Here is a 27,500-nt window from a genome sequence, read left to right as displayed (position 1 = left end):
CAGTGCTCAGCACTCACTAATCTGACCACATAGGACACATTTATCTCCCTTTTCTCCTCAGAAGGAGAGTGTGATTTTTATCATGAATGTCTCATGAAGCATTTTGGTGAAGAAAGTGTCTGGTTTTCTTACACTGGCCATCTGCAGAGTTGCTCTTCTGTAAAAGCCTAAGTAACCATCTATGAACTTCAAAATCTGAATTCCTGTGAGTTTTTTACACCAATAGAAGATAGTGCTAGTTCTGGGTTTGAGACAGGCAGGGTTGCAAAAGGCTGAAGGAGAGACTCATAGGTGGTCAGAAAAAGTGTAAAGTAGGTGCTGAAAAGGGCATGATAAATCCAGTAATTAGCCTCTGTCAGCCAGAATAAGGAGAGAAGTGAAATTTGATCTCCCCTGGAGGTATTCCAGAAAGAGAACAGTAGTGAAAACTAAACACCTTAATTTTTCTTAGGATGAATTCATCTGCCACTGCAAGGTTTGCTGAGGTTGTAGGTGCTCTGTTCTGTGCTGGCAGGATGAATCTTCCCAGAACAGATCTGCCTGCACACAGGGACAGGTCAGGACCACAGTGTGACAGTGCAATTTATTTGAGCAGGGTGTTCTCATGGAGAGTGTGCCTGCTTTGCAAAATTACCAATTTCATGGCAATACAATTAAGTATAATTTTTGGAACTGTGCAATTTAGTAATTAACTAAGTCATCTGAGCAATGTACTAAACCAGACCAAGGTCAGCAAAGAGTTATTTCATGTTTTTTTACCTCTGTTGTGTCTGCTTCCTGTTTGTAATACATTTAACATTCAGTATAGATGTAATGTTCAGTATAAATTAAAATCCTCAAAGTCTTTCGTCCTACACAGGAAATAAATGGGTAGCATGAACAGCAGAAACATCAATTTACTGCCACTGCTGGTACTCTGTGACTCTGCCCTTTTGCTTCTTAAGTCTAGGGAACTATTCATTTATTTAAAGTAGGGAGAAGACTAAGGGTGGGTTGGATTCCCAAAGGAATGAGATAAAGGCCTTTATCACAAAGGAAAACCTAAGGGCATGAAGTGCAAATGAGCAGGAGTACAAGGGGCTGTGTCTTGAGGTGCCCACCTGTCCATTGTGGCAGAGCAAGTGAACATTGCAAAAATAACAATCAGGCACTGTACTCTAAAACTACACCTGGCACAGAGAGAGACCTTAACAATAGACCACAAAATATCAGCACTCTTGAGATGAGTTTCAGGGATACAAAAGATGGTTCTCCTGCTAGAACTGGGAAACTGAGGAATACACAGATCATGGTGACTGTCTGTAGCTGGACAGTAAGGTCACAGGATATTCTTTGAAACAAACCTTTTGCTGCTTATTCCTTGGAGGAAGTTTAGGGAAGACTTTTTATTTCTCTTATAAATGATTCTTGACCTTTTCTATGTTTCTTCTGCCTCCTCAATTTTTAAATCATGTGATTAACATGATGAAGTGCAGCTATAGAGAAAACCCAACAAGGAATGGATTTTTTTATTATTTATTACCTTTCTGGAGGGTTGAACCAAACACACATTTTAGAAAAATCATCAGTAAATAAGACAATGGCAAATACTGAGTTTAGTTACAGGTGGATCCTTTATATTTTCACAATAGGACTATAGTCCACTAAGCCTTGGTCATTTGTAATCAATTTGAAACTAATTATTTGGTAGGAAAGGATGTTCCAAACCAGAATTTCAGTGTGGAATTTTTTTCTTAAAAATGGACCATTCAGTACAGTTTTCTGAACTTCTGTCACCAGGGATGTATAGTTGTTCTCCAAATAAAACAATTCTTATGAAATATCAGGCCTAGCTCTAGATAGAGTTCTGTTCTCTCCTGTAGTCAATTGGTGCTGTCAGAACACTTAAATCTACTGGGCTTCGTGAGACACTGGTTAGCATTTTTAAATTAACTTGACAATCACAGAATTTCAGGATCACAGAATAGTTAGGGTTGGAAGAGATCTCAGGAGGCCGAGTCCAACTCCCCAGACAAGGCAGAGTCACCTGGGGTAGGTTACAATGGTTCATAGGGCTGCAAAAGCAGAATAAGTAGAATTTGTAATGTCATGTTAAAATTTCTCCTTTGTTGAATTGAGGACTCAAAATTAGTACAGGTAGCGACTTCCTGTCAAGAGCATTTTTTATGGGAAAGGAAGACACTGTTTCAAGCCTCTTTTGTCTAGGTACATTACAGTTGAAGTCCTAAAATAAGCAAACATGTTATGTGAGTTATTTTTGTAGTACAGCTGCTCACTGACAGATAGCTGTAACAGTTTGTATTGTAAAGTTCACCAAAGACACTGAGTAAACTGAAACCTGTGTGGCAAAAGCAACAATGTTCACAGAAACCACACCAGCTAATTTAAAGCCAGCTCAGATATGTCTACACAAGCAGCCAAGCACTCCTCAGAGTGCAGTGTGTGCTCAGTGTGTGTAGCTCTTTTCTCTCTTAAAAAAAAAAAAAAATTAGAGAATAGTTCTTCAAGAATTGGAAGTGGCCACATTTTTTAATTGCACACTTTCTCAGTTTGATTTCGACTGTTAGCCTGATGGAAAACAGGGATTTGGAAAAAATTGCTAGTAGAAGCCCAAATACATCTGTGTTGTATCTCAGTTAAAAGCAGTTCACTTTCATCAACAATGAGCGTGACTCCTAAACCAAAGACAGACTGGTTTAGATTTGGTCACTTAAACACTTGTTTTGTTTTACCCAACCTCCACTGCAACAATTGAAATGAAATTTGCAGTATTTCAAGTACTCCTGAGCATCTCTCTGTGAAGCCGTGAAGGTTACTGCATCGCTCACAGCAATGATGGGAGCTCTCTGTGGTTCATACACAGCGAGGGCTCAGTGAACCATTCTGATTTGCAGATAACCACATGCTTGGTGACTTGATATTTCAAAAAATGGTTTTTGGCTAATCCATTCCACACATTTGAATCCTGAAGGAAAAATACTCATTTTTAAAACTGTGACATGAGGGGGACAGTATCTTCTCCATTGTTTTTGGTCCGAGATACAGTAACACTGGGCTTTTTGTCCTCGAGGTGAGACTGACTGGGAACATCACACACACAATCTCAAATACAAGGTTGCCAACTTCATGTCAAAGGCAATTAGCAAGAAAGAAATACAATCTCCTCTGTTGATGTTAGGGGACAGGTAGAGGAGAATGTAACCAATGAAGTAAAGAAGAAAAAAATATAAGGAACACAACACATGTTTATACATACACATACTGATACTTCAGGCCTTGGGTTTTGGCTTTCGGATTCCCAGCACAGTCCTGGATGGTTTGTTTGCTGCACACCATGTTCTCCTCCACAGGAAGTCGTATTTAACACCAACTATATAACTGGAGAAATCAGAGCACAGCGCAGTCGGTAAGTCGTGGGTCTCAGTTGATTACTGAGGATCATAGAGAAGGCATTCTGTATAAATAAGAGCATGGTATAAGTTCCAAAGCAAATTATAATCTAGGAGGAAATATAAATGCTATATATATATAACTTAACTAATGTGGAAATTGTCTTTGTTTTTACTGTACTGTTGAATTGAGTCTCTGAGGAGTCTCTTCTATACCTACAGCACAGAAGAGTGTGGTGGGTTGTAAACTTTTTTGTGTAGAGTCACTTGGCTGTTCACCCAAGCAGACAGAGCTGGTTAGAAACTGGGAGATAAACCTGAGTTAGAGTTGCAGCAGGTCCTGGAAAAAGGGGAAAAGTTTGAGCATGAAGGTCTGCCTTCTTCTGCCAAGACATACGATGGCATGAAGTGTCATCTGTCTCACCCTATAAGATGCTTTGAGGCTCAGCAATTGCCTTCTTAGCTGGCTCGCCAGTGCTTCTGAGTCAAGAGGGTGAGGGGGCATTCTTGAGAAAAGTTTTGTATCTAATTTCACTTTCTTAAAGTCAAATACTTCTCGATGAAAATCCTGGATTTTCAGTTATGCAATGGAAGATATATCTTTACTTTGGATAGCAGACACTTCCCCTGTAACACTTCACCAGAAATATAATTTGCCTTTTGCAGACGCCAACTATTTTACTTGGTTATTTTTGAGCTGTCCTCTTGTCAGTTCATTCTCCTCTCCTTTGTGATGTAGGAAAGTTGTACTGACTGGAGTACTTTTTCTGGTTCATTCAATCCAAAAGCCAGTCACGTAATTGATAGTGATGAAGAAAAGCATCATTTTCACATTTTGCAGTCCTTGTGCACAATCTAGAAGCAGTTTGTGCTTATTCCCATGTTTAATCTTTTGTGTAATAATTAAATACCTTCTAACAAAGTAAGTTTATGGGTAAATCCACACTACAGAGTGTGTAGTACAGCATGGTGCAGGTGCCTCTTCAGATAATGGTAAAACAACTAGCAGCAAAATCAGGTGTAGAGGTAAGAGTCATTCACAGCTACAAGAATCACGGTAAAACATCTCTGGGCAAAAATTCTCTGAGGGGTGAGCCTCTGTGTCTTACTGTTTTTCACATATTCCTCATCTTCTTCTTTCTTATTCAACACTGGAGTCAGCTGCTGAAATAAGGTCTTAGGGAGCAAAAGCACAATTATGGAGAGGCCATAATTGTTAAAAAAAAGTCAGAAGAAAATTACAAATTAAAGTGGAATGATTGTCTGGTTCACTCTGGCTTTCATTTTCTAATCATCCTAAATTATTTTAATGCATGTTTTCAAGCTCAAAATTAGCAAAGGTCCCATGATGTAATTCTCCTAACACCCATTGAATATTACATTATACCAGTCCAATTTCATTTCAATCTTTGGCAGCAGCATCTGTCACTCAGGGCACATATATGGTGGTTCAGGGACCTCCCACCTGCTCTGTTTCTAGGTAATACTTTTAACACATGAAGTTTAGGAATCATTGTGAAGTCAAAACCAGTTTCTTACTTGTTGTACTAGTTTGAAAACAAACCAGTGGGAGGCACCAAGTCAGAATAACAATTTAATGGGGAAATAAAAGGGGAAAAAAAAAGAAAACACTGGTTCAAACTGACAGAGTCAGGATACAACCTGACACCCTGTTAGGCAGGGTGGTGGTAGCAGTCTGGTAGAATGGTGGCTGCAGTCCTCCTGAAGTGATGGCTGTGGTTCTGTTGAAGCAGTGATCCTGTAAAAAGGGTCTGCTCTTCCTCAGAAGGTCCAGTGGTGGCTGTGTAGCTCCTGTCCTCTGGAAATCCAGTGGAAAGGGTGTCTCTGGTGTTCAGAATCTCAGATTATATCCATGATGGGATGCTTGGTTCCTCCCTCTGGGTGGAGCATCTCACAATGGGATGATGAGTCATGAGGCCAGGCGTTGATGGGCTCATTAACAGAAGATAGTCCGGAGGGAGTTATCTGTGAGTCATGGGGCAGGACAGCGATGGGCCATTAACAGGAAGATAGTCTGGGGGCAGGAGGCAAGGAAATACTGCCCCACCTGATTTCAACAGCTCATGAGGATGGTAATAGAATACACTGCAACCCAGGACATTGTAAAGGCCTAGGAATGTAAGATTCAAAAAATAACTCTTAAAACATGTTTGTCTTTGAAATACCTTAAATTAATAATCAAAAGTTTGCATCAAGTCTAAAACAAATCAAACTCAGTCATGAAGATGAGAAACAGGAATTATTAACTGAGTAGCGAGGCTGATGGGGGCTCAATGAGATCATTTTGTTCAAAGATTAAAGGCGATGAACACTGAAATAGTTGAGGAGGATAGCTATGAACACATCTGACTAGAGCTGCTAAATTCAGTAATGATCAAAAGTTAATTATCAAAGCAGAGAGAACTACTCAACACAGACAATTTGAGTCAATAGCTAAGCAGCCGAGAAAAGAAGTAATTTGGAAGAAGTATTTTCCTATAATGAAGGTTTATAAAAGACGTACATTTCAAAGAAACCTGCCTAAAACAAGATTGCATTCTTCCTGATCAGAGAAAAATAATTAGCTCTAATTGACAGACCTGCTGCACACCAAATATTTTCAAACAATATGTTTCTGCATCAAAGCTTAATGTGTAGAGTTACTCAATGTCACTTTGATTTTGCCTTCCTTTATCTTCTGCCACTGGGCATGCTCATGATATCGCAGCAAATACGCTTTGAAAAATGAATGAGCAATACCTAGAAGACAAATAAAAGCAGAAGGACAGATCCTGCATTTCTTTCTCAGACAGAAGCCCTGACATATTGTGTGCTGTGTTTAACATCACTGTGATCCCACTCAAAGTGAATCCTTTGTAATAGGAAATGACCAGTTGTCTAATGATCCAGCTTTAAACTGGGCTGGCATGTAGATTAACCTGAGCACTAGAAATGGTTTTTCAGTTTTGTATAAGCAGGCACATGTGTGAAGGACACTGTTCTTCCAGCATGTGCATTTCCTTAAGAATTAGGAAAGTGCCTTTTTCTGGTAACAAAGGAAAAAAAAAAAAAAAAAGGAAATTCTCCATGTAAAATTCTAGGGAAAGATATGTGCTAGAATGTTCATGGTCCAAGAAAACAAAATATATCTATAATTCTTTCTTCCTGAAGCTGCTACATTTCTTTCAGGGTAAACAGTTGCAATCGACGTAGCTAAGTGGTCAAAAATCAAACATGCAGTTTAGAGACCCTGCTCTTTAATATTCTGTGACTTTGACATTGCCAGTTCTCACTCTCTGAAATATCTTCATCTTCTTTAATCTTTCATGTAAACAGTTTGGCTCACACTGTCACGCACGTGCTCTCCAGAATATGTTCTGCTGTGCTTTGTATTAAATCAGCTGCATTATCATTATTTGTTTGTGATCCTAGACACTCTCCACTCTGCTGTTTCCTCTTCTTTATCTGTATTTTGATATCTGTTTTTGTGTAGTGATTTTTAAATAATTCAGGAAAAAAACCTTGATTTAGTTGCAAGCTTCACATGCTTGAACTCAGAATTGTTACAGCCCAGCTATTTGGTATATAGAAGAGTTAAGGAAAATAGCACTCTAGAGTCAAAAAAAAAAATCTGACATTGTGGAAGAATGTTTATGAGCTTTAAAAATAATTTTATTTTCCTGCAGGATGGGACTGAAACTTGGCATTTAGTGGGAAGCTTGGGAAACTGAAATGTCATTTTTGATGGTGTTTCAGTTCATTTTAAATGAAGCATTTGTGTGTTGTTACGTGTGGTTTATTACTTAGAAAGTTTCTTAATAGCGTGCTTCTGACTCTGTATTTGCATATGGCCACTGAAAAAGGGAGATTTGGGAGAGAGCTATTGGAAAGAGACACAATCACATTAGCTCACAGTTGAGGCAGGGACCCCATTTCATCATAGGCTTGTTTGAGAAGGCATAATTAGGCTTGGGTTTTTCACAACTACTTGTGCAATCTGAAATTGAGCATTTCCTGAGTTTTAAGTGTTTTATCTAGCACCCCTACTGTACAATTAATATAATTGATTCCTATCATGCATTTGTTGATTTATTCTTTAGATGGAAAATAAAATCCAAATGAAACAAGCACATTTTTCTTTGCACACTGGGAGCCAGCCCGGAGGATTGCTGTTCCCTCATCCAAGCTCTCACAAGCTTTCATTCTTTCTCCCAAATTTTAAATTCTTTATTAGGGATTTCCATGGATTTAAACACAGATATTACTATGATGGGAGGCAAAAGTGCCAAAACAGCAGGTATTTTGAAAAACTAGCCCCATCATAGAGCCCAACGGAAAATTCATTCTGGCAAGATTTGAAACCCAGTTGTGCAGATCCCAGAGGTTTCAAAAGTTCATCAGCTTTCATAAAGGATTTAATTTGTCAAGGGCTTGTATGAGCATTTTTCTGAACCACTAATATTAGCACTTCCTATGTAGGAACCATTTTATTTCCATCCCTAAGTATAGCAGAAGTTAAAGTTCCTCACCAAAACCCTTCTCTTAAATGTTGGCAGGCTTTGTAAAAATACCTCTGGAGGTAATTAGGCACTAAAACTTTCCTTTCGATAATGGGTTTATGGATCAGTTGTCTTAATTCTGCCTTTCACCGCTCTCTGTGCTTGTAATCTCACCAACCATCTGACTGCTTTCCACATTTAAATCTATTACAGCCTTGTTCTGCAAACACCAGGAGGAATTCTCTGAAATGATACAACACTAGCTTTTTCTGCCAGTGATATTTCCAGCCCTTTTCCTTTAAAATTATTTACCTATTCTGAACAAAGCTAGAGTGGGATGCAAGGTCGGTTCAGATTACATAATTATGCCAGAGAAGCATTAAAGGGAAAAGTCTCCACTAACATCTCGAGCGGCTTAACCAGTGTGATAGACTGGCGCAGCTCTGCCATCGGTGCCCCCAGCTGTGTTGCTTAGCAACATTTTAATTCAAGAAGAATCGAAGGAGATGAAATCCCCGTGGAGAGGGAAACAGAAATAAGAGGGCCGTTGACAGATGATCTGAGTTGTTTCTTCTAATATACTGTGAAGATCACTGGCTCTTTTCATGAATGATAAATGGACTGTACACAGATCAATGGGTTCAGCAATAAACTGGAACCAGGCTCCATGTCTGAGGTGGTGCAGGCCGAGAGGCCCAAAGATTTACTCATTTAGATGATTTGGAGTGTGTTTTCTCAAAGGTTTCACAAGAGGAAATTGATCTGAACATTTGGTCATCTCTTGCCCTTTTCTGTTGCTGGTGAATAAAAACAGTTTTGGAAATGGAGTCTGTTCTTCCCTCTGTTTTTTCGTGTTGTTCTTGCTCCAGATAGGGACAGATAGCTTGTGACAAAGGGGCCAGACCTCGGAGTGGGAAATGAAGTAACAGCCCTGAATAAGCAGTTCCTAAACACTCGTGGCCATTAAAATAAACAAACCCCACTGATACCACAAATTTCAGACCCAGCACTATCTCTCTGAATGGTCTTACAGCCCATGCCCCAGCTCTGGGATGTCGCTGATGAAGAGCTCCCATGAGCTAATGTTTGCTTACTTTGGTGTGGCTCTTTCTTAATGATTTGTTTCCCCCACCCCTCTTGTGTTTACAGGCTGCCGAAAAGACAAAATTGAGAAACATTCCTGTAAAGTAAGTTATTTTTATATCCCTTTGAAAATGCAAGTTTAACGACATGGTTGTGTACTATGACTAAAAAGACAGTAAGAAGGGTGATGAAGGAGATAATAGAATTCATGTTGCCTCTAATCATAGCTATAAAAAGGTCAGTATCATTGAGGAAAGCTTTCGATTTCTCGTGTGTCCCTAATGACTGCACTCCTCAAGTTTCATCCAGTTTCCATAAATTAATGTGTTGTCTATGAATAGCTGCCAAATAATCACAATCATACTCAATACATAGTGCTCCTAGCCTTGAGGAGGTTTGTACATGCTAAAAAGATTATGGTTTTTAATTGCAATTCTCAAGAAGGTCTGACAGGGGGGAAATAACTAGGAATGTGCCAAATAATTTCTGGACACATGGGAATATTTTGCACCTATGTATCAAGGCTTTGCCATCCTGTTGATTAAGAGCTCTTTCTCCCTCTGTGCGTGCGCCTCTCACACCATACACACATGCATGTTTCTGCTCTTTGCAGCAGGGCTTTGTGAAGGATGAGCAAGCTACCAAGGAGCAATTTCAAGGGCATTTTATGATAAGTTCTTAAATCTTAGGGCACTAGCGGCAACACTCAACCATATATCATTGAATTAAGAAAGTTGCTATATAGATGTCCTGGCTCTTTGAGAAAAAGCATTTTCAGTTGAAGCTAACAGCATCAGTTATTCTGTTTAAATAATGAACACTCCAGTCCTAATGGGCTCTTATGTACCAATAAAAACACATATTTTGACTTCAGTAGGTGATCATAGCAGTTTAACTACATCCCAGTAACTGTATATTCCTGTTACAGACAGAGGAAATGTTCTTATTTTTATAGTAGTTTTCTGATCATGCTGACTTTTAGACTGGAATGGGTTTGTGTTTATAAGAACATGCACTGACAGGACTCCCTGATCAGTGTGTTCTAGCATAAGACATAACAGAAGAGTACAGTTCTATTTCTCACTTGGCTTCCATCATGTGTAGTCATTTACACCTTATAAAGTGAACACAAAATGTGTATGAACACTCCTTGGAGTGATTAGGCAATATGTCAGATGACCATAAATCACTCTCTCTTTATGTTTCATTCAGTCTGATAAAAATTAGAAATAGGATCCAGCAGGGACCTGATAGCATGTGAAACTTGTAATAAGGCAAGGGACCTTTCTTGCCTATAGGGCTAGTTCAAATTCAGAGCAAGCTGAATTAAAGTCATTGTTAGCTGGTGGTTGTTTAATGGAGAGTGAAATGAGCTATGTTTTCACCTCACATTACACAGGATCCAGGACTTGCACGGTTATGAAATTCCTGGGGAACAGCTCCAAAATAATCATTTATCATTCATCCACTTTTTAATGTATTTTGAGTCAAATTCTCAAGAATGACTCAACTGAATTGTGTCTTCCCACTTATAACAGAAACATTGAGCACTGCAGTTATTAAACAGCATGTATGTGACACTGATGCCAAATTAATCCACCAGAAAGATTTGGGAGATGGGGGGAAAGGGTGATTTAGGTTAAGTAGTTTTTTACAGGACTTGAGTAAGTGTAACATTTTGAGATGGAAGAAGGCCAGATGGACGGTCTCGCTCTTTCCACCTACATGTGTGTATTTCACCCTGTCATGTTTCCCCCAACTGGTTGTTTAACTTCTCTTTGACTATGTTCATGGTGGCAGCTTCAATTAGTACCCTAGGGGATCCATTATACATATTAATTACACTCTGCATAACAAAACAGCTGAAAAATCTGCCTAGTTTTGTTCAGTGACATGTAACTATTTAAGGTACCTGTATACAATTATGATTGTATGCAAAAGCTCTCAGGGCAAAAGAAAGAACAGTGTCTTCAAGATAGCAGTAGTAGCCCTGGATTGCATTTGTATAAGTGTCAGAGCCACACTTAGTACGGCTCAGGCTTGGCCAGCTTTTACTTGCTGCTTTTGTAGCTCTCAAATGTCAAGAAGAATTTCACTTGAATTTTAATGTTCTTCAGCTATGCAAAATAAAGTTAGTAGCTTCCATTGTCATAAGGGCTGAAAGCTGTACAGATTCCTTCTACCATATGTGACTTATCACATACATTTTTAAAAACACATTTTTGTTATTAAGACATATGTGGTAGTACACTTCTGCAAATGTGAATTGCTTTTGGCTAAAAGCCATGCACTAATAAGTAGAGTTGAATCTAACTGCATTTGACATCTGCTATAATATATATTTTTTTTTACATATATAAATATATATATATAAAATATTCGCAGTTGTCATTAGCATAAAAAATTTCCTTGTTTTTACATTATGCTGACATGTTCTTGTGTTCCAAAACTGGAAGCAGAAATTACTCCCTTTTAAAGACTGTAGGTTATATAAAGTCCTTGGACAGAGCCTAATACTGCCACCATTTAACATATTAGTTTAGGAGCATGATGAAGATTTCTGTAGGAATGGTCTATTTACTTTTCATTGCTCAGTTCATTAATGTTGCCGGTGTAATGTTTGGCAGGAAGTTTACTGTTCTTTTATGTTCTCTTGAATCCCTCCAGCATTAAACAAGGGAGAAATACAAGGAAAGGGGGAAAACAAGGAAGTTTTCTTTTTGCAGTTCAGTAAAGCAACCAAGCAGCTGGTTTCTTAATGTCCAAGTGTGTGTTGGTGCTCAGACTATCTTGTGTGAACTTCCTGATGGCCCAAGTAGGTGCAGTGGCACTAGGCTCCTTCAGAAGGCTTGGTCTCAATTCCGTGGTGTTTGTAGTACTGGAAGGCACAAGGCATCCTCAGAACTCATCTTTATGTATTGGTAGCATCATCTGACATAACATTACTATAAATAAGCACACAGAAAATAGCTAAGAAATCTCTGTGTCTGCAGAACTGTTGGGGGGGGTTTTTTTGGTGGAAATAGTGTAGTTAACTTTCCCAAAAACGTAAGACCCTTTTCTGTCTGTGTGTGACACCAAGGTGGGCCCCATAACTGCTGAATCCATGACATTTAACTGATTTATGCTCTCCTGACCTTGTTATGTAAGGAGCACTTGCTTTCTCCCATTGGTTTTATCCATGTTTACACTGAGAGTCTGTGGTACAAAAGGGATTTCTTGGATGTAAAGTCCTACCTGCTTATTTATTTGCTGGTCCTTATCAAGCTGTTCCTATCCCTGCATCTGAAAGAAGTACCATGACTTAAACAATTTCATTCTGTGGAGGGTTTATGATTTCTAAAGAGCTGTTACATGAGAGATGTTTTTGAATTAGGGCACATCCAGAGGAATTAATCTTTTATACACCCTATTATTTGATGCAAGAGGGGAAAAAAAGTGATATCATTAAAACCCCACAATAGCTTTGTTCTGAAATGCAGATTTTTTCAAAACTTGAGTGGACAATGGAAGCCCACATCAGCACAAAGCCTGGAGGAATCATGTTCATGTTGGCTTGTATCACATCACTTGTCCTGTGTAGGTGGGTTGAGCTGCAGGATCCCCTCATATCCAGGGTAGTCCTCACTCTCAAGTACAAATGCGCTTGGCTTGGCAGCTTCTACATCAGCGTGGGCTGGAGGTCAACCAGCGCAGTGCTTTCTCTCTGCCAGCAGCAGAAGGTGGGGGGCAAAGAACAGCAATTACAGAGGCGTCAGGCATGGGGAGTATCCTCCCACCTTCCTGCACACAGCGTTTTGCACTTCCAGAAACACACATCCTGTGTTTGGGAGGCACCAGCGGACTTACTCTCCTTGCAAAGTCTTTCCTGAAATCAGTTTACCAGAAACCTCCTGTCCCCACAACATCGTGTGACATTGAGCATCACAGTGTGGGGAAAAACAGTCTTTTGTTTGTTCTAAATGCTTTCCCTCGTATTTTCTCTGGAATCCACTCAAGTAGTTATTCTTTCAGAAAAGAGCAAATGATTAGTCACTGTTCTTATTCCTGATATTACATGCCTCTGTTGTATAGACCAAGAAGTCTTCCTACTCCAGATCCACTAATAATGTGGATTAGCCCACCAGTGAGCTAATACAGACACAAGGCAAGTCTCTATGCAATTAGAAAGGAAGGCTCTATGTCTGCTCTGTTGGCAGAGACAATGTTAGGAAGATAAACATGTTCTTTCCAGGTTTTCCATACAAAGAGATGAGTTCTTTGCATGGCAATGCCCTTCTGACTAAGGACTGGGTATAATGTAACTCTAAACAAATGTCTCAGATTACAGTCCTTTATGAAAATGGCCAGATGGATTCCTTGGGAATATGTGGGCAGGTGAAAGAATGATTTGGTTAAAACCTGATGTCCTCCAACACTATGAAATTACCAGGGTTTTGTAAGAAAGAAATTAGAATTTTTAAATGGAAAATGAAAGCTTTTAGGAGTGTAGTCATGTAATCCATGAAATTCTGTAGAACTGTGAAAATATTGGAAGTGACTTCTTGCTTCAGGGAAGAAAACATTGCCTTACTTGAGTGTCCTTTATACTCCCTTCTTTTATAGTACCTTTTAAAATCTTCAATAGAAAGTAATGGCATTTCCCCCAAACACCTGCATATGCTTAAATTTGCTGTAGTTTTAATGACTTCCAGATACATGTTTTGAGATTATAGCTTGTGTTAAAATCCCGCTGCTTTTTGTATTTTCAAAATATATTTGTTTTCCATGAGCCACAAGTTTGTTAACCAGCAAGATTTCTGGTGTTTATTGCCTTTTCCTGCCATAAAATTCATCTTCTCCTCTGAAGGGCATCTGACTTGACTTGGTATGGTTTTCTGTCCCAACCATCATTGGAAATGCAATCCATTAACATTTGATATCTTGACATTTCAATTGACCTCTCATTTGCAAAGCGCAGTGGTATTTTTCGTGGCCTTTTCATCCTTGATTATACATGGGATAGGAGTGCCTGTTTCTCCTGACTGCACTTTAAAAATATCTTTGTTTTACCAGCTGGAGTGGCACCTTGTTTTTGCTTCCCTGGCTAGACCTTATTCTGCATGGAAGGTCTGAGGTCTAAGCAAGTCATGCAGAGCCAAAGGATTTTCTTATTGACTCACTAAGCAGGAGGGCGAGCAGGTCAGGCTCCGAGGGTCAGTTAATGTATGCAGTAATAGCAGTAACCATAAACAGATCTCCTGCTCCCACTGGCAAAAATGCAGGCCAGTGGGCTGGCTCTGAAAGTTGGGTTTTTTTGGCGAGACAGATCAGGCACTTGTACCCAATAGAAATAGAGAAGAGGCAGCATACTATTGGTACACATGCAGCTCTTCCACTGCAGGGTATCTCCTGGCCTGTGTTTAAAAAGGGATGAAAAAAGTGTGTCATGACGAGGTTGATGGCCACATATATGTATGTGAAAGAGGGTCAATTTAAATTCAATATAAGGAAAAAGGTTTTAACATGAGGGTTGTGAAATGCTGACACACGTTGCCCAGAGGCGTGGGGATCCCTCTTCCCTGGAAGCATTCAAGGGAAGGTTGGATAGGGTTCTGAGCAACCTGATCTAGTTGAAGATGTCCCTGCTCAGTGCAGGGGGGTTGGACCAGATGAGCTTTGAAAGGTTCTCTCCAACCCCAGCTCTTCCATCATTCTGTGTGTATGTATGTACATACATGGATACATAGGCACCTGTGGACTATAGGTACCTATGGACATTTGTCTGTACGTACCTAGAGGACATTTGCTAAAGGACTTAAACCACTTTTAAAGAAACAAAAAACCCAAACCTGGTATAAATCATTCTCAGTAAAACTGCCAAGCAATTTCCACGTGCCACCTGTTTGATTCTAAACCTTCCTTCCTGACATTTCTCCTCAGACTATTTCTGGCGAACTACTAAATCAGACAGCACCAATTAAATTAGTTCTAAAAATCCATTATAACATAGTGCCTAAACTGCCTGCCCATATTCATTTCTCAAAGAAATCCATTCATATTTATGTTTTAATACTTTAAGTCTAGCATGCAAAAGCACTCAAATCCCCAGCAGAAATCCAGGAAAAAGGCCTCTTACAGGCAATTATAGACAATGTTCTTTAGCCCCTGATCCTCCTAGTCTGTCCACTTCAGCATCTGCACAGGTGCAGTGATTGGTCAATGGGATTAGTTTATTGCACCAGCAATAAAGCCCCTCCAAAATTTCACAAAACCCCCAAATGCCCCAGGCTCTGCCAGCTGGGCCCCGTGGTGGAGTCTGTGCAGACCGACCACACTCACAGCAGGGTCAGCACCTGCAGTGTTGCTGTGGAACCAAGAGGCACAGGCTGCTGCTGATCTCCAGTGAGCTTTATTTAGGGGCTGCATTTCCTCAGCAGAATGTGAGCTCTAGAAATGTTGCAAAGGATTACTTTACTCTCACAAGTTAAAGGTTAGTGTTGGAAATGGATTATAGAACTCCTGCTTTTAAACTGTTTGCAAAGAAACGCACATATTAAATCTTTTTTGATGATATTGCATTAATCCCTAAATACTGATTTTTATGTAAATTTTGACTCTTGCAAAGCTCTGACAATTCAGCTATCCCCATGTGGTTTTATCAGAGCTCAATTGCTCCTTTAGATCTTTTTTCCTTTTTGCAGTACCTTTTGCTTTATTCCAAAGTCATCACAGCAGCTAGAAGATGTAGTACTTTAGACATAAAATAATAAGTCTATTTAATATTTTACCTTTATTTTCTGAATTTGTTCCTCTGACACATCTTGTTAGATAAATTTTTATCAGTCCAAAGGATAACCACAGTAGGGCTATTTTTATTTCTAGGGAAATGATGCATGATAACTACTGGCAGGGCCCAAAGCAGTAAATCAGTCCTGTTCCAACCACAGAATGTATTAAAAGTCTGTAGCCTGTAGTAATAAGTTATAATTTAGTTGACTAGCAGTTTGTTTGGACTTAAAACTGTACAAATGAGTCACATTGGCTAAGTCCTGAAATATGGAACAGGTAGTGCTTTATTAAGGTTTTCAGCTACCACCACAACAGCTACCTGGAGAGAGCACATGTTTTTCAAATGGGCACAATGCACTTTTATGGTGAAACGCTTCCGAGTTGATGGTGTAATTTATAGGAGATGGTTAAATTACCACATGGCCTGCGTAGTGCACAGCGTTTGCTTACAAGACAGTGAGATGGACAGACCCTGAGAGCTCATTCATCTCATCTCTTACAAACCTGAATGCACACCATCAATATCAAGCACCACTGGCTGTATCCAGCCATGAGATGCCCCTCAGCTGCCGAGGTGCTCGGTGGCCATCACAGAACCTGAAGAATTGTTATATTTGGATCTTTGTATTTACAGAGACATGTATATGCCAGTAAATAAAGGCTAATCACACATTTCTGTAAAGTTTGTCAGGAATCTTGCAGCTGGGGGAAAAAAAAAAGTGTTTACATTTTAACTGGGTCACTTTTGTTATTTTTCAAAACATTTTTACACCTTCATTGTGATGCAGCTTGTCAGAATTAAATTTAGGTCCAGTTTTAAAAGTTCTGAAAAAATGAAAGTTAGAGCCAAACAAAACCTTGTTTTGCCTGACTCTTTTTAATGAGAAAAAAAATTTAGTTAAGGTCAATATTTTTTTTTCCAGTTTAAGCATGTATCTGCTGTTGATCAAAGGAGTACCCATTTGTTCCTCCTCACTCATCCTGTGGTTTTGATCATTTTAGATTTTATATTTATCTTCCTGAATATTATATTTAATTTTAAGTTACTTAGCATTTATTCAAACTATTATTCCAAGTGTTTGCTTTGGGTGTTGCATCAAATAACAACTATTTTCTAACTACCTGTGATCTTTTTTATATTAATGCTTTAAAAATGTGCTTCCAATCTTGGAGCCAATCAACAAATGCTAGGAAAACTGAAGGAAAGTCCTGATCTTGGTATAATTGGGAGAACCTGTGCTGCTGGTTTCAGTACAGCTGGCTGAATCCAGCATAGGAAGCAGCATTCAGATCTCATACCATTTTTGTTTTGCTGGAAGAGAAATAACCAGAGCAAAACTGTAAGCAGTGTTCGAGTATGTATAAGGCTATATGGTTTAGTTAGATTCAAGCATGTTATAGACACTCTCCAGATGAAGATCCCTGCCTTGGAGAGCTTGGTAAGAGCAGTGGATAAAGGTACATGGGATTTCACTGAAGCTGCCAGCTGTATCTTTGAAATCTGTGGGCCTGTGTCTGCTGTCCTTTGGACTGCAAAACTCTACCAATTTCATTTCTCCTACTTCTCCTTGGTGTGCGAGGAGACAATGAAGATTCCTTTTCTTTCTGGCATGTGGCCTCATGGTAATATATCTAGTAGGGTTCCTCTGTTTAGCATGATCAAGAAAATAGGACTGAGAAAATGTGGTCCTCCTTGTTATCACCTTTTATATGCCCTGAAAAACATGCTGTTATACAGCAAAAGGTCCTTTACTTTGGCAGTGAGGAAGTGAAATAAAAGAAAAAACAGGTGTCTTTCAAGCATTTAATTTTTTTAAGTAGAACTACAAAAAATAATGATCTTGTGCTAAGTGAAAGAAGTAGAAAAAATTCCAGTCATTTATGATCAATGAATACGAAAGAAAGGCAAAGCTAGATAATGTTTCAGGAAATAACACTGCTACAAGGTTAATTTTGCCTAGTACAACATTTCCTAGTATTGAATTGCCTGATATACTCCCTCAGGGATTGCTCCTGCGCTTGCAATAATCGAGGCTGATTTTATTGGAAAATCACCTCTGGATGAAAGACATACTCTAGAGAGAACTTTGCATGGGTACAAATAGGTTTTTGGTGCCAGTGCCATGTTGCCCAGGCCAGCACAGTTATAGTTCCCAATCTGTCTGTGCATTCAAGCAGCAAATTCATTAGCAACCCTTCTGGCAGGATAGAAAAATAGACATATTAGGGAAATTTACTTTGAATTGTTTTCAGGATTTGTTGGATAACAGTTCGGTAATCAAATTGCGCCTCCTAACACAAGTATTAAACATTTTTATTAATAGTGGCAGGGAAGCTGCAGATATTCCTTTAAGTGCAGAGCGCTTTGCTGTAACACTGTGTGTCTAGCAGAGATCACGGATGAAAGAGGAGATTAGCATAGCTGGAGCGGGGGTGCCTGTGATGCCGGGGCTGATTTCTGCGTTGTGTTCTGCGCCGGGGCTGTTGAGCTGCACAGCTCTCCGATTACCCTGTAATGGGAGCAGCGGCTCCTCCAGCAGCTCCTCCAGCAGCCCTGCCACTGTGGAAGGGCCGTGTCGTGACAGCACGGCGCTCTCTGGCCATGGGACCCGAGTTCAGATCTGTGCAGCAGCTCCCAGGCCTCGTCAAGTGGAAAGTGAGCATATTGTAAACAGAGCGCGTTCTGCCTCCAGCTGGGAGCGGGGACACGTGGAGCGCCGCGGACCAGGGCCCGCCGCTGACCTTGGAGCGACTTTGAGCATGGGGAGGCTGCAGGAGCGCTGGGAAAAGGCTGATTCAGTGAGACAGATTAGTGAGGAAGAAAAATCAAGGAGATTGGCACAAGGACGGTGGAAAAAAAAAATCTTTCTAAAGAAAGAAGGGAAATTTTTTTGCACTCAAGGCCAACAGTGAACCCTTATAATCAGGCTCATCTGGCCACACACCAACAGCAGCAAGAGAGAAAAATACTGGATGCAGCTTGCACACTAAGGTCTGTGCAAAAGCTAGTGTTCTGCTGGGAAAATACAGAGCATGTGCTAGAATTTATTAAAGAATAAATTACATTAAGCTCAGGGAAGCGACAGAGTTGAAAATTAGGATTGTAAAAAATAATCTGTATCCACTGTACCCTAATTCCTGTTGTTTTCATGATTGTTTCACTGTGAAGAGGAGAGCCACTCTCAGTATCAATCACAGTAAGCTATTTAGACACAGAAATAAGTGGCATATGGCTTAGCACTTTTGGGTCTAGCAATCAAGTAGCAACCTCCTGCAATACAACTGTAGTTTGGTTCCCAATGGGTTTCACTTTGATGATTAGATATATTGAGTTCCCTGTGTCATTCAAAGACAGCAGAATTTCATACAAGTTGGTGTTAGCTTCCTCTCGCTTCATTTCAATTTTCAATAACCAGTGTCATCACATGTAGCAGTTTCTTTGTAATGGAACTCCATGTCGAATCAGATTTGTCCTTCAAGTGAAAGAGGGCTGTAAAAAGTCTTCTGAAATACTGATCTCTGGAAAAAATCCTACCACAGTGAAAATGGGGAGAGACTTTTTATTTATTTCTCCTAAAGACGCTTAGGTGCCCAATCCCCAGATCATTCAGGAAAACTCAAAAACAAGGCTTTAATATTGCATTTGGGGATGGTCTTAGAGTGCTTCACAGGATTTACCCAGGTGCTTGCTGAAGTTGTTGTCATGATAAGTAAATAGAAAATATTTGGTCAGTCATATTTGAAATCAAAACTATGATAATTAAAGCCAGGTTCTGTGTAAGTGGAGTTAGATTAGAGGAGAATTTGGACTTCAAATATTAATTGATCCCTCTGTATTTCAGCATGGCGTCTGTTAAATATGAACATGCTTCACTAACACAGAACTGCTGTTTCTCTGGTCCTTACCTTCTCTGCATCAGCTCTGGCCCATCCCCAGGCAGTGGAGAGATGTCCTTGCAGGCAGATGGAGGGAGCCAAGGGTTTTGCCTGCTGGAGGATGAAGGCATAGACCCTGCTGGAGGTCAGGGTATGGAGAAGGGTGGGAAGAATTCAAAGAGTAAAAAGCCCAGACCACACATCATGGTGAGCATGAACCTGCAAGACAAGTCTTCACCTTTTCTGCCAGGGATATTTCTGGAGAGATCTGGTGCCTTGGAGAGTGTTCTGCCCATTCCAGGGCTTGAAGCTGTACTCCCCCTAATGGGCCGGCCCCATTTTCTTTTTGTTGCCCTTACTCTGTAAATTTACAAAATGGAGGGATTCTTTTAAGCTCCACCAGTGTCACACACACAACCTATGCATCAAGATTCACCTGGCAGCTTTCCCTATAGCATGTTCCAGGCATGTGAATTGTGCCAGAGACTGTAACAGCACAAGCAGTGTCTTTAAAAAGAAAATTCTGGGTCACACATTCACCACGAAGCACTTGCTGTAATTCACAATTAGTCTTAATATGCAGTAAGAAGAGCAACTGCAGACAAATACCTCACAGCTTTATAATCCCGACATGTACCAAGCAGCAAAGATGATATGGCTGCCTGTGTCACATACCCAAGACTGCCCATCCCAGAGTTTTATTTCTTGGCAGTTTCCTACAATTTTGTGAAATATTTTTTAAATGTGAAAAAAGTCACTTCAATTACACAGTCATTATAAGTTTTGCCAAGGTTGACTATGGATCGTTTTGTGTTCATTAGAGCACAAAATTAGAATTTTCATTGCAGCAACTGTAAACAGTATTGGCTCAAAGGAGTCAAGCTTTCTTCCCTCCATAAAATCTTGGATAACCTATAACTGAGGACTTCCATTTTTTTTGACAGATTTTAATTTTTTTTAAACTGCCTTCTGGGTTGTTGGATTTTTTTCTTCTTCTTCCTAGTTCTTGATGTATTTGTTTAACTGAATAACCAGTTCCCTTCAAAATGATGACATTGCCACTGTGTGCATGAACAAGCAGGTGCAGTCAGTGTTTCTGAAGCTGTGAATATATTATTTCTTCAACTTCTTGAATGTTACTGTTTGGTGCTTGTCACTTTAGACCCAGTCAGGGCTGTAAAAGCCATGCACGGTCTACAGGAAATAACCCTATTTCAAAAATACTTCATCATCTCCTTAAGTCCCACTAAGCCCCATTAAGTTTTCACTTAACTAATATCAGAGTTTATTACTTAAGTAATAATTAAAGTCCTATTTCATATTCTCATTAATTTATGGATATATGTGATTGACTTTGCTCATCACACTGATGTAAATATAGAGAAATTGCATCCAAAAAAAATCAATTTATATATGCAAAAATTAAGCAAATAGCAAGTAAATCTAACGCAGAGTGTTTCATGCAATGGAATAAAAAACCGAAAGGTTTCCAGAGAAATCCAGTCTTCAAAAGCTATTTGGAAAACATAAGACTGCCTCTTTTTGCATCTATCTTTAGGAAAATAAATAAGGTCGAGAGAAGCATCTTGGAGAGAAGAAGATAACATATTTCCCTTGATTATTTTAGTAATTTCTTTTAGGTTAATTTAACCTTTGTACTGCTAATTTAGCATATTACAAAGAGTGGTGTAGTGGAATACTGCTTGGTAGAAAATATAACCAAAATATTTCATCCGCTATTTCTTTGAGCTGAAGGTGAACCAATGCTGCTCTACCTTCCTTTTCTTAGGATTAGGGAGCTTGTGTGGCTCCGTGGCTCCTCACTTGTGCTTCACTTGGAGGAATTTCTAGGCTTTGTTTTTAAACTAATAGGTATTTACAAGGAACAAGAGATGACAGAGACTATTATGAAAGTAGCAAAGAACTTCAACAGACATCCCTGTCAGAGCTTGCACAGCAGCAGTGCTCTGCCTTGCTCCTACAAATCCGTGGAGCGCATGCTGCTCTTGGCATGTGGCAAGCTCGTGTCTTGCCAATGGGATGCCCAGTCCTTTGCAATTTATTTTTTTTAGTTATAATATGTCATGATAATGTCATTCAGGATAAGATATGTCAGCAAATGCACCAACAGGCTTTATCAGCTTATACCTCTTAGCAAAACCTGGAGCTACAGTGAGTGGGGACAGCAGACATACAGCAAAGGCATATCTCTTCCTCTTAAAAGAAATGTGTTTAACAAGGTTATATACTATTTGCATTCCAAATTTGCAATTATCACCCCATGAACACACAGTGAAATCATCCAAGTGACAGATAATGTGTGAGATATATGTAGTCAGACTTTTTGTAGATTAAACATGCTGTTAGATGTAAGGAGGCACAGCTACAGTAATACATTTTATAGGCATCAGTGTAGTCTGAATAATGTGAGAGCTCATTGAAATACCATTCTCTTGTGTGAAGGATGTATGTTTGTGAATGCATGTGTGTGCACGCAGGAATGCAAATTGCTAAGTGGAAAGATTAGCAAATTATGGATTGTGGAAGTTTGACTGTATATAGTAGAAAATTTTCCTTCAAAGCACATATAAAGGTTTGATTCTGCAACTTTATTTTCTACCGTATAATTTTACACTAGCTGGCATAAATTAGCAAGCTAGGAGTCTAAATATACGTGTCTGACGTGCCTCTCAAAAGAAATAAGATAAATGCACATGGTGAAACAGGAGTAGTTGTATGTGTAAAGTATCTATGCTTTCTTGCACATAGGTTACATTTAAGTTAGAGAATGGAAAGGAAAATCCTTCAACTGCACTTTATCTGTGTTGATTGTAGTCTGGAGTTCTCTGAATGTATTTCTTTTTAACTTCAACATAAAGAAACTGGCTATGCCAAGCATTTTTTCTCTACCAAATGTGATAATTTCTGAATCCAGGCAGAGGCTTACTTGCATTAATGTGCTCAGTGGTCTGGTGGAAATCAGTAATATGATGAGGTACAGTGAAGGGGGAAGGCGGGCCTTCCACATTTATTTATTCTGGATAAATGGTGCCCATTAATCTATCAGGAAAATATGGAATTAGCAGGGAAGAAACCACAGTTGCAAATTTGGCAGTTGCTAGCATGCACAGATGGTCTTTCAGTGTTTTAAGATTTTCCAGTCTTTTGATATTGATACCAACATTGAAAAGTAGCCCATGTATTGCTAATGTTTATCTGGAATAGCCATAGAAAATTAACATTGTGTATTTTGGGTTGTTCAGTTTCCTCTTGGTGTATTTGCATAAAGTTTTTTAATCTGAAAGGTAAAGCTTTTATGCTCTGTCTTTGGTTATTTTAAGAAGCATAATTGGAGTATGATTTCCTAAAATAAGGACAGCCAGCACATCCAGACAAAGGCATTGGGATGAAAGAGACTCTTACATGGGAATTTGCTTGAACAAATTTTGCAGGTTGGTAGTCCAAACTGCCTTCCTCCTGTTACAGACAGTGTGATTCTTTGTAAAGTGGTGTTCTCAAAGCCAGGATGTTGAGTCCCTCCTTGATAGAGTGTTGTTTATTCTTATTCTGCTGACAAGCACTGATTTTTCAGTCACTGTATTTCCACTGGAGCTGGGAATCTGACCCTGGCAATGTCTCCATTCAGTGTTTAAGGGCATGAAGTCAAGAGGGAAGGATAATGTCATCTGCTTAATTTGCTTTGGGAGTGTTTGGTTGAGTCTTTAAAGACCATGTTGAAATATTTCACAGAGGAAATCACAGAATAATTCTTGCCAACTCTACTTTGAGTTTATTCTCAGCTGACCCAGGGGATATAGTACCTTAATGCCTGTTCTGAAATGTGCCTTCAGCAGTGCTGTAGCGCACAACTCGCATCTGCACAGGACAAAGACATCTTTAACTACACACAGCCCAAGGTGCTTTGTATGAAAAATCAGTAAAAACTGTTGGGGCAAAAAATAAATTAAGAAAATTAAGGAAAAAATTATCTCAGTGCACTATGAATTTTAATCTGGTGAAAAAAGGTCTGAGATGAAGAGTAAGGTGAAAGTTTTAGATGTGTTACAGAAACACTGTATGCTGCTATTTCCAGTGTATCCAGTTGTATAGGTCTGCTTTGACAAGCAGATGGGCAGTCAGTCAGTCAGACAGGTAGATATGGGTATTAGATAAAGGTGTGCCAGACCAATAGGACATTAGGGCATATAGGTGTTCTTCTAAGATTTTTTTTCTTTCTTTTTTCTTTTTTCTTTTTTTTTTTTTTAATTTAATAAAACAAGGCAAATGGGAGAAACGTGAAGAATTAAATATTAGCTGCTAACAAGAAAAATTGCTAATTATGGTTCAGCAGAAATCTTCCTCAGCATCTGTGGGGATACCATAGCACAGACCTGGAAGCATCTTCTTGCTCTGGACAGTAGTTCCCATCTTTGCACAGAGGCAGATTTCATGTACCACCTCCAAAACAGAACCTGGTTCTGTTTTACAAGCAGGGAGGCAAAATTTAGTTTTATTTCCCCGGCAAACAGGTTCTTTAGCTTAAGCCATACCTGTGCTATCGGATAGAAGAACTATACCACAGATTTTGGAAGCTACACTTTCTATTTATTCATGCCAAAAGGATGGATGTTGCCTTTTCTGCAACCACCTGATACTGTTGACTGATGTGTAGTGTGTAATCCATTATAACCATCTGATCTTTTGGTAGAAAACTACCTCACTGGTCATTCCCTATCTTGTATTTTTGCTGTTGAATTTTTGTGATAAACTGTTGTGTTTTCTGCTTGCCCACACTGAATTTTACCCAGTTTCTTTAGATCTCAGCTCCACTTCATCAGGATCTTTTCATATTCTGACCCATCCTCCAAAACACTTGTACACCTTCTCACATGGTTGTTATTTGCTAATTTAGCAAGCCGTTCTTCGATGCAAACTATTCATGATATTTTAAAATGTTCATGTTTATTGTATAGTTACTGTGGCAGTAGCTAGGCTGTAGTCTTGGCAGATGTTTCTTGCCAGATCTATAATAACAAAGAGATATAATACTGATGATGATGATTTGGGTGATTTATGTGGTCTATAATGGACAGTTTACAGGAATGGATCAACTCTTTAAACTCTTGAAATGGCTGCAAATCTTACAGGACTTCTTACGGAAGTCTGAAGATCCTGGAGGGTATGAACTTTTCAGGTTTTTTGCACATATGTGAAACTTACATTTAGCAAGCTGCAGAAATACACAAATGACTCCCTGCAATACATTTCAAAGTCCCTCACCAGCATTTAAAGGCTCTGTAGCTCTGTTTTCTAACCTACCACATATGAATTTCATGAAATACTGCCCACTGTCAATGTTCTTGCAGCACTTGGCAATTCTTTAGTTTTATGTGTACCTATTTTGTCATGAAAATTGTATTGAGAAAAATCCCAGATTTCTAGTCTACGTGACATTTAAGAGATTAGTGCAGATCCTACACCGCTGAGAGGCAAAGAAGCAAAAAAATAAATACGGGAAGCAGAGAGAAAGAAGTCAGACATTAGGCCAGACTTAGAAATGAGCATGCAAGATTGTTGTTGTGTAAGCAAAAGCTGACCCTGGTCTGCTCTAACTAGTGTTATCTTCACTTATTCCAGATATTGCTAGAGGAATTTCTTCATTTGTTTAATATCAACAAGCAATTCATCTAGACTTCACTCAGCAGTCATATGCAATCATATCATCACTCAGGCACATAGTACAAAATAAATCCACACATTTCAATAATAAAGCCATGCATCTGATAACATATGTAGTGAGTTGTTCCACACATATACTCCAGCATGTGTTCTCCAGCTTCTCTTTTAAAAGGAACCATTTAATTCTTTTTTTTGGCATATGATGGTGCTACAGTCAAATGATCTCCGATCACTGCTCTAAGTGTCTTGGCTACAGGATGAAGGATTCCCCACTCTGTCTGTTCTGTACATTCCACTGCTGTGAATTTCTCAGTTCCTCTCCCTAATTTGCCTCATACAAGTCTATAGAGACCTAAATACTGCCTCCAATCCAGAGCTGTCTCAGACCCTCATTCTCCTACTTCTGCACCATCCTGCAGGAAGTTCACTTGCATTTGGGGAAAACTGGAACAGACATGTTGTCTTGGGTATATGTACATTGATGTTCATATTTATAGCATTTATTTTGCTTCATCTTCTAAACAAAATGTCCTGAAACTCTCATTGGAACACTCCCCTCCTCACTGGGTGTTCCTCATTACATTTGTGAATACCTGATTGTTTTATTTTGCTGTGGCTGAGTTACCTGGGTCCATGTCTTAAATTCATAACGTTCGTCAAAGTAAAGGTAGAGCCATAGGCTTGTGGTTTGGCCCCCAAAAAAATTGTCCTTCTGTGCATAAAGGCCTTCCTGACTCATTTTTATGCTGTAACTCCATCAAAGACTGTTTTTTCTTGGCCTGTAACCATTTTACAATGATCAGACTATTAAGGAAAAGTGCATATCTCCAACACCAAAGCCCAAAGAAGTTAGTTTTGTTATCAGTTTTTTAGTGTCCCCAGGAGTAAATCTATCCTCTGCCGTCCTCTCAAGTGGGAACTCTGGGAACAATCTCACATACATTTTTCCATTTAGGTTCCCATGTGCTTTTGTGTATTTGCTCTGACCTTATGTTGGGAAGATTTACAAGTTACTGGCAGTCATCTTCTCCATACTTTTTCTGTGACCATAATTCAGTGGAATGGAAACATTCCAAGACAATTAGAAATGCAGTCCATATAGCAACCTGCCTTCAGAAATTTGGGGTAAAACACTAACTTTCTTTAAAGAGGCAAACCCCATCAAGAAAATGGGGTTATTGAAAGTCCTGAATCTCCTCTTCATAAGCTTTACACTTTGTTCGTATACTAGACTGCATCTTAAATATAAACCTATCATCAGGTTTAGCAAATCAATGCCACAAGAGTGTGAAATGGTCCCCAGAAATCTCCAGAATGCCATTTCACAGTAAAAGCAATTGAAAAAGAAGCTGCAGTGGAATATCTTATGAGATAGCCATTTAGATCACAAAAGGATCATAAAAGTCAGAAGCAGTTTGTTTGAAGCTAGGTTCATAATATAACCATACAGAGCTTGCTGGGAAGAAAGAGGAAAATTGCAAACCAATTTGTGGTTACAGCTTTTTCTGTCAATTCTACAGGGATTTAAAACTTGTAAAAGGTGGAACTTCTGCCATCTTACATTGCTCAATGAGAAAGAGATAGCTATAATCATAGTAGCTAAACAAACACCAATTATTGAAAGGCAATATAGTCTTCATTAACTTCAATGCAATTAGCACTTCTTCAGTTCATTTACTACTGAGCAAGGTGGTGTCACACAGTGGCATTTGTCAGTAATAATCTGAGCATCTTTTGAGGCTTGCCTTCCTATATTCTCATAATACTTCTTCAGTGAAGTTTTCATACTTTATGCACAGTAAGGACACCAATGAAAGCATTAAAAGGAATGTTTCTGTGAGCAAATGCCACCTGGGCATGCCACCATGTTTCAAACATGTTTGTATCACAAAACTACATATTTCTTAAAAGGTGATTGTGTTTCAGTGCAGGGTTTCAGTGCAGCAGAGCATACTGGAGGAAGTCGTATGTCACAAAACAAAAAAAAACACAACTAATTTTGTCACACCCATTAAATTCTACAAGTGTCTTGTGCACACCCTTTGATTTAATGTGTAATCTTTGTCCTTTGGTAAGAGCTAACAGATGGCCTGGCCATTGAGAATGATTCAGGTCAGACTTAAATCCCCCCAAAGGTTGAAAACTTAATTACATTGCAGTGGCAAGTCCTTTACTATTTTTCTAAAAAGCCTTCATGATTCAT

At 39.2% G+C, this 27,500-nt stretch overlaps 1 protein-coding gene across 8 annotated transcripts in view; it reads left to right on the top strand.

The window, feature by feature from the left end:
- AFF2 (AF4/FMR2 family member 2) overlaps nt 1-27,500 on the top strand; it is a 336,455-nt gene that overhangs the window by 246,281 nt on the left and 62,674 nt on the right. For all 8 annotated transcript variants that reach the window (XM_032124430.1, XM_032124431.1, XM_032124429.1 and 5 more), the window contains exon 9: nt 9,038-9,075. In XM_032124430.1, the coding sequence (XP_031980321.1) occupies nt 9,038-9,075 (38 nt within the window). The remainder of the gene's footprint in view (nt 1-9,037; nt 9,076-27,500) is intronic.

The sequence above is a fragment of the Corvus moneduloides genome, chromosome 14 (genome assembly GCF_009650955.1).
Source record: "Corvus moneduloides isolate bCorMon1 chromosome 14, bCorMon1.pri, whole genome shotgun sequence".
Taxonomy (NCBI): Eukaryota; Metazoa; Chordata; class Aves; order Passeriformes; family Corvidae; genus Corvus; species Corvus moneduloides.
The sequence above is the reverse complement of the archived record's forward strand: the minus strand, read 5'-3'. Positions and strand labels throughout refer to the sequence as shown.